This window comes from Halyomorpha halys, unplaced genomic scaffold (genome assembly GCF_000696795.3).
Source record: "Halyomorpha halys isolate HHAL.00 unplaced genomic scaffold, Hhal_1.1 Scaffold49.1, whole genome shotgun sequence".
Classification (NCBI taxonomy): domain Eukaryota; kingdom Metazoa; phylum Arthropoda; class Insecta; order Hemiptera; family Pentatomidae; genus Halyomorpha; species Halyomorpha halys.
Genome location: NW_027115511.1, coordinates 845,770 through 854,412, shown reverse-complemented (window position 1 = coordinate 854,412; position 8,643 = coordinate 845,770). Strand labels below are relative to the sequence as shown.

The 8,643-nt window shown below is 37.3% G+C and overlaps 1 protein-coding gene across 2 annotated transcripts in view; it reads right to left on the bottom strand.

The window, feature by feature from the left end:
• Pdk1 (Phosphoinositide-dependent kinase 1) overlaps positions 1-8,643 on the bottom strand; it is a 256,004-nt gene that overhangs the window by 25,471 nt on the left and 221,890 nt on the right. The window contains exon 1 of one of the 2 annotated variants that reach the window (XM_014435335.2): positions 5,238-5,372. The exons of the other annotated variant lie outside the window; for it this stretch is intronic. Within the exon in view, the coding sequence (XP_014290821.1) occupies positions 5,238-5,333 (96 nt within the window). The 5' untranslated portion in view covers positions 5,334-5,372. Of the gene's footprint in view, positions 1-5,237; positions 5,373-8,643 lie in introns of those variants that run through there. 2 annotated transcript variants of the gene reach the window in all.

Here is an 8,643-nt window from a genome sequence, read left to right as displayed (position 1 = left end):
TTTTTTTTCCTTTTGTTTAGTGAACATGTCAGTTTGTTTTTACTTGGTTAAACATTACAGAAAATTATCCAAGAAACAAGCCGATAACACAAGCTGCGTATTTTGCGAAAAGCTTACACCGTGAAAGCTGCCGTCAAAGGACGATGTGGCCATGGTTGAGGGGAGTCGAGGCGTCCTTTGACAGGTCGAGCGAGATGTGTGTCAAGTTCGAACCTCGGCATCGAGTTAACAGTCACAGATATAGCTATATCAATTTGATCCAACGAAGCAAACACAATAATCGACAACATCTCGGAGCTTTAATTGACTGAATGGTCATTAATAATCAATTGTAAACTATGTGGTAAGCTAATATGGAATAATCATAATAATAAATATATAATATCTGATATCGAATATGAAAGATAGACTTATCGATAATGAGTTTCGAGACTAACAGAACTCCAACAGATGACAGTCCGACCTCACTCGGCTATGGCGGAGAGCGGAGTGACGCAGTAGGTCTAAAGGGAAGGCTGCGGTATGGGCCCTTCCATCGATCCGCGACGTCATTGATGACGCAAAAGGTGACGCCATCGCTACGTCACAGGCCCTTAGGCACGTGGGAAGGGCTCGTCGATAGCCGCCTACTCGAGTTACTCCCAACAGCGCAATAAACGGGGTGGAAGAGCTAGATTATGTATAAGTAACTTTAGAAACCAATTACATAAAAAAAATATATTTATAATCTATAACTACTGAAAAATTATAACGAAGAATTATTCTATATTAACGATTAAGACATAATAAACTAATGAACAGGGTCTGGAGTATACGTGGCCCCAGGCGCCAGAGGGTAGCCCACCTGCCCCTAAGGTTACCGCCTTATCACCCCATGCCCTCAATAGATCATCCCTTCCTTCACTAACTGTCTCCTTTCTTTGTTCGGGACGTTCTCAAGCATGCGCCTAAATCCAGTTGAGAAAACTGGATTTCCGTTAACAATAGGGGGGGGGGTCGCATTGTAGGGGAACTCTAGTGTATTCAAGAAGAAAAAAAACAGTTCAATATCCAGGTATTTCGAATAAGAGACATTTTGTGTTGAGTAACGGCCGCATCCCGTAGTAATAGCAATGATAAACAGCAAGTTTTGCACAAGTCTAAAAACGAAGATAGTAGACGGTGAAAAAAACACGTCTGGAGGTCATCGTTTGGCCTTCCTTCTGAATGACGGTGTAGCGGCAAGTACTGATTGAGACTTAAAAGCCTTCGAAAATAAATGATGTGACCACATACCTCATCTATACCGGGCCAATTCATTAAAAGACTAGAATGGACAGTCAGTGAGCAATACGAGCTACGTATTAGCACTTAGCTTGACGTCGAAACGAGAGAGCGACCGCGTGCCAAGCCAGACCTCACAGCCATCACCTCTACCTCCTCTAATTATAGGCAGGAATCATAACCTACAGTCTATTTACGACCTCCAAGTACAAATACTATTAGATGAGCGCATCCATCTGTTAATACGTGGAATATAAAAAGCGGAATGACCAAAAACGATTCTGTAATATATAAGTCAATACAAGTAAAAAAGATATCGTAACATCGTAAACCGCAACCTGGCGGTCATAAAGAAAAAGGCGAAAACGACACACCGGCTAGACGCCTAAAAAGGGGATCCTTGGCCGACTTCCGCCAAAGGATAAGTCGCAACCCGATAACGACAACAGGATCTAATAGAGGACTGGGAAAAACGAACGACTGGATCGATCTATCAACGAGGAAACTTGAGGCGGAAATTCCCAAGAGATATCTTTCAGTTCAAAGTGCGTCTTTTCCTTGTGATTCAAAGTTGTTTATCGCCATGGGAATCACATCCGCGAGGAAACAGTGAGGTTAGTTGACAATTGAAAGTTATATGAAATCCAATAAACTATTACTATTTAGGATTAGCGTTCAATATATTCCAATTATGTAACAGCTCATTAATAAATGATGCAATAAAGTAAACGATTATATAACGGTTTATTATTGAATACCACACCAAAACTTTAATGCTATCAGGATGTATACATAATAAAGAGGTTTAATAAAGAAGAAAGAAAGACTGAAATAATAAATAAATAAATTCAAACTGGAATTTCGATATTGCACTATTTCTTTACAGCAAGAGCTGAAAGGCATGTGCCACAGCCCACGGTCTATCTTATCTCTCAGTCGGCTATTTATCCTAACCTCACTTATACATGTGTCTTTGAGCTGGTATATAAAACTACTAACAAGTTAAAAATAATAATATATATAAATTATTGACCGCATTAACGGAAATTATGGTGAGGGGTGCTGTCACAACATCAGGTCAATACGAAACTGTCAGCTCTCTTCTGACCGCATCCCTCACCATAATTTAAAAATAATAATGTTACATTGCTAATAATAGAATGCCCCACAATCAACAGTACATACAATATCAATACAAGAGAAGCACATCAATAATAAAAGAAAGAAATATTAAATAAATGATAAAATAATATTTACATGTTATATCAGTTGGGATATTTCGAAAAGGTAATTCGAAAATTATAATAGGGAGGTGTGAAGAATTAAGGGAGTGGGCGGCGACTTTTAAATATCTAGTTGAAAATAAACAGTAAACAAAATATATAATAAAATACTAGATTTTAAAATAAATAGCAAACAAAATATACGATAGAATACTATATATCAAAATACAAATATTGAAAACATTGAACAATTGAATTACATGAACAAATAAGAAAAAAAGTCCATTAGCTATATGTATCCCATAAATTTGATTGTTTTAACATAACTGTAATTTTAAACAAAAGAAAATGTATATTGTATTATTAGTCACATTGCAATGTGTGGAATATATAGTATTGTTGCATATGTCCAGTATAAATAATTATATCTGTTTGGATTTCTTACGTTTTATCCATATCTACAATCATCCCCGAAGGATTGGCTCAGATACCTATTGTAAACAACTATACTATAATTCTGGCAACTAGCGCCCTCACACATCCTCCACTGGTTCTCAATACTAGTTGAGAAGCGCTGGGATTTCCCGTAGTCCTATTTTTCCTTCACAGAAGCTAGCTCCTGAGATCCCCAGGTTGTACAAAGGATTGAATCTGTTCCAGATATTATTTTGGCTTAAGTTCAAGTTTTGTTTTTAGTTATTATTTGATTTATATCTCTTTAAATATGTAGTGAATGATCTTTCTGATCTATATTACCACTGTCTGGAAATTTAATTTTAATAACGTAACAAGAAAAGAGGTATTAAGTATTTGTTTTCTTTTGTCCGTTTCTATTTCTTTTTAAGTCCAACGACTGCACTTCTTTAGTATGTATATTTTCTTTAGTATATGCATTTTTCTTTTAACTGTTCGAGGATTAATTTCCTTAACATGTAATTGTTTATAATATTCGCATTATAAATTATTCATTATTATGTCGAGTTGAGGTCAGGTCAACTTATCTATTTTCCTCAATATTGGATGAGAATTCCTTTTTTCATTTATTTTTGCCCTGGAAGGGGCCCTTAGTCAAAATATGCAATTACAAGATGTTATGCAAAGAGAGTTAGGGATGAAATGCAATGCAATGCAGTGCAGCAGACCGCCGACGTGCAACCATTTCGACAGGGCTGCCAGTATTGAGGTCGCTCGATGGGGATGACCTACATTCCCTCCCCCCTCCACAGCCGACTTTATTTTTGTTTTGTCTTTATTTACAGGCGCTATTCACAGGTAACAGCAAAGTATATTTCTGACAGAATTCAATTTATTTATTCGTCGTTGGCAAAATAACCATAAGCGTAGTCAGTAGATAGCCCTAAACGCAGAACTTCTCCGACAGCGACTTCCTAGAAGGAGAGGAGAAGGAAAACCATAGCCAGGTACATCACACGATGAATGAATAAGAAATATGGGTCTTTTCGTCATATTATGTTTTTAAAAACAACAGTCAAAACGCCGAAAAAAAATAATAAAAATCGAGATTTATCTTAGACACGCCAACTATTTGGATTTAACTTTTAAAATACAGCAGCTAATAGGATCAACGGATAAAAAATCAATGCCAAAGCTACGTCACTACAATTATAGGTTGTAAAAAACAAAATAAACAATAATAAATATTACATATACTATAAATAAATCTTATAAGATACATAGACAAAAGAGAAAGTTGATAAATGTATTTATCGATAATGTTTTTAAATTGTTTAATTGAGTAAAAAAAAAAAATTACCTACACAATGAATTAAACGACTAATCGAAAAGAGGCTTCCTTGTAATAAAGAACAGAGAGAAAGCAGGTCAAAAATCAACTTACATAGTATAAAATATATATATATATATTTGTTTAGCGCACCTTGGGAAGGACCCCCTCTTCCTGTTATTAGTTACACAGGCTCAATGAATCATTTTCCAAAATACCATTAGCATTTTTGAACTGAGAAATATAGTTCAAGAATAAATAATAATATACACGGGAATCCAAATATAAAACGTAGGTATTTGAGTTTACAATATTATAAAAGATCAATAGTAATACAATTTTAAAATATTCAATTACATATTACAAAGGGAGGCAGATCAAAAATGTCTACAATTAATTCGATAAAAAAAAGGAATGATATCCAAACTCGAGTCGAAACACTGCCCTCCAACGCGAGGCCGTAAGCGTCAGTCATTGGCTCATCATAACATCACCATCATTTAGTTAGTCGGTTCAAAATCGACATTATTAATTCATGCAATCACTCTAATAATGGAAAAACGGCGTAGATATAATCGGAAGATATTATAATAAATAATATCTTATCTATTGTCCACTTGTTCAACTATTCTTCGGGGCACTTCAGCTAAAAGTTTAATTAGAAATTAATAGCATTAGGACTGGGAGGAATGCTGTGGAAAGCGTAGAGGATTGTTGTGGGAAGGATGCAATTGTTGCTGGATGGAGAGAGCCCACAACGCTTTGGAATGTCAAAAATGCATCAGGTGAAAGTGACAAGTGGGCCAGCGCTAGGGAGGTAGGGGGGCTCCTTATGCAACCTTTGCTGCACCGAGAAATAGGACAGCAGCAATAGGATCACTATAAACAAATGTAATAGAACCAGAGGAAAATATATTTTGTATCAACAGGCATTTGTATAGATGGCGGTAGAGAAGCAATAATTTTGCGAGCACAAGTATCAAATAGTCAAACTGGAAGCTACATACCTTTATCTTGTTCATCTTCTTTTTGGCAGGCAGCTTGAAGAGGGATGTGACAGCGGCAGCGATGATGGACGGCGACCAGAGCGACTTGGTGTCCATGTCTAGCACTAACACTTGCAGGCTCGCTGAGGCACTGAACTGGAGTCACATCCCCTCCACGCACCCCCCTCCTACCCCCTCCACTGCCTCTGGCTCCGCCCCCAACCTAACGGCCTCCTCTCAACAAACTATTCCAGGAAGCTCATTTCAATTCTAAAAATAGATCCGACATTTCAAGTCGGTCTTTCCTATCGTAGGCTAGGAGGAAAAAAGACTTTCTGGAAATAGGCGAGGCATCTTGGTAGTATATTTATAGAGGATGCCATCATCTGCTGTTTGTACAAGCCGAGGAATGTCGGTCACTAGCAGAACAAGCACGAACTGGCAGCGTGTTTGTTTACGCTGCGAACGCTAAGGCGAAAACAACAATTACTTTGAGATATCGATATTTTTTTGTTCAACCAACGAGGAAAAAACGGAAAAAATAAAATCACAGTCATATTTTCAACTGGCAAATTTTATTTGAGTTCATTTTGAAGGATTACCGCATAGATCTCAACAATATTTACAATATTATTTCAAGCTACGGTATTTATTTAATTTATTTCACTTTGCCGGAAGATGGTTCGGGTGGCGGTGATTAAAGGTACAATATATAGAATATTTAATGGTATCATGATATTTTAATGGTAACCAAGGTTTGGGCCCATTTGCACGGGAGGCTAGATCAAGGCTAGGTGCATAGTGTGCTAAAACCTAGCTTACCAATAAATAGATTTTTTAATACTATTTTATTTTACAAATTGTGAATTGAAATAAAACAATTTATTTTTACTACACTAAGAAAAAACTAAAAGTATACCATTGTTATTAATATTAGAACACAAAAAAGTTACTTAAACGGAGTTGTTCTTATTGTTTCTTAAATAAAAATTTTGAGTAAATTTTTATATTATCTTAAATGAAAATTTATCCAATATTTTTATTTAAACATTTTTAAGCTTTTAGTAACTACAATATGCATTCCATAAACTTAGAAATAATATTACAGGGATGTTTCAACTGTTAAAGCAGAGGAACTTAAAAAATAAAATTAAAAAAAACCGCCCAAGATATGGAAGATGTACGTAAGATCTATCCAATGCTTTATAAAAGAAACCTATCGTAAAACCATAATTAAAAAACTGGAAGATTATTGATTGACCGTATGTATAGATGAATGGAATATGGTCCGGGTGCGGTAAAAAAAAAACTCAAATAGTAAATAATTATACTATTTTATTGAGCCAACGTTTCGCCCCACGTTGCAGGGCTTCATCAGGGCTAAAAACAGATACAAATAGTTACAAAAAGGAAATAAGGTAGAATACTATAAATTCCAAACTAACCGTATTTCAACAGTGTAAGGACCTCTCTAACTGAGCTGTGACAAAAAGGATGCTACTTTAGCAGATTTGGCACTGAAATACTCCGTGTGAAGATTAAAGCGGAGAAGTGCATCGATCATAACTCCTAGGTATTTTAAGCAAGACTGGGAACGAATTTCGTGCCTACCCACCGTTACAGTGATAGACTCAATCTGCTTCCTGCTAGTTACTAGGAGAACTTCGGTCTTGTGATCTGCAAGTTGTGTAGGCCTACCGAAGACAGCCAACCTCGGACCGTAGCAACAGCCTGGTTAGCGATGAGGGTAACTTCTTCTAAGTACCTCGCCGCCACTACTACTGCATGCTCATCTGCGAATTCTACATGGCTCCCTCCGGCATTGTCAATTTGAAGATTACGTCGTACATGACGTTCCACAGAAGAGGGCCTAATACCGAGCCCTGTGGGACACCACCAGTCACCTTGTAACTCCTTTGGCCAGTGTCTGAAAAATAAAACAGAACTCTATCTTTGAAGTAGTCTGTGAGAACTCTCATAAAATAGGCTGGCACCGCCATAGTCCGTAGGGCATCTATTATACAGGTCCATCTTGCAGTGTCAATGGCATTATTAACGTCTAGCGTGATGATTGCTGCATAACACTTAGCACCTCTCCTCCACCTTGCTCCTGCAATTGCTGTGCGGGCCATCTCGACTACCAATCCAACAGCATCTATCGTGGATCGCTCTTTACGAAATCCGTATTGAGCACGCGAGAGGCCATTAACTCCCTCCGTGAACTCTTGTAGCCTGAGGGAAAGGATCTTCTCGAATGCCTTACCCATGGTATCCAATCAGCAAATTGGACGATAGGTTGACGGGTCCTCCAGTCCTCCCTTACTCTTTGGAATGAGTACGAGGCGCTGTCTCTTCCAAGGTTTCGGAATTGAGCCTTCACGAATGCACGAATTGAAGAGATCGATGAAAAGATCCGGTCGATTCCTGAGAGCCACCTTCAGAGCTACATTAGGAATTCCATCCAATCCTGGTGCCTTGCCATGTTTTAGGTCCGAGGCGATGTCCTCTATCTCTTCCTGCGTGATTTGTGGAAAATCCCTTATATATATTGTCTTTCAATAGTATTCGCCTGTTCAGGGAATAGTGATTTGACAATACTGTCTACAACATTCGGTCTCGTTGGGAGCTGCCTCTTGCCTTTACATAGTTTCTTATTTATTTATAATCTTAAATTTTTTTGTTAATTTCTTAATAAATAATTCAAAACACTATCCAATTATAGTCTCAAAACCTTTATTTCTTTTAGACGTCCAACGTTTCGGCCAATTCGGCCATCTTCAGGGACAATCTACTCAATATCACTATGAAAACATATAATTTAACAACTCAAAAACTTCATTCAGGCTACTCTGCCCAGGTCAAAACATTTATATCTAATAAGTCAATTATCCATTAAAAACCATAGTCAAAATTATTTCTCTCCACACACTAAAAAGTGTATTAATAGTGTGTGCAGAGAAATAATTTTGACTATGGTTTTTAATGGATAATTGACTTATTAGATATAAATGTTTTGACTTGGCCAGAATAGCCTGAATGAAGCTTTTAAAGTATTAAATTATATGTTTTCATAGTGATATTGAGTAGATTGTCCCTGAAGATGGCCGAAACGTTGGACGTGTAAAAGAAATAAAGGTTTTGAGACTATAATTGGATAGTGTTTTGAATTATTTATTAATAGTTTCTTATGTTTTTTTTTTTGTTTTTTTTACAAGGGTCGTTGGAAATATTCAAAAGACACGGATAGGCCCGTACCTATCCGTGTGTGGGATTCTTACCCACTAAAACCACCGCCCTACACCAGTTTCTCACCCTCCACGGGACCGCCGTTAGGCATTACAGCATGGGGGTGATTGGCTGAGTGCCGATTCATTGTTTTAGGCTATCTCCTGGTTCGCCTATCTCTCTCCTCATTTCTTAACTTCTG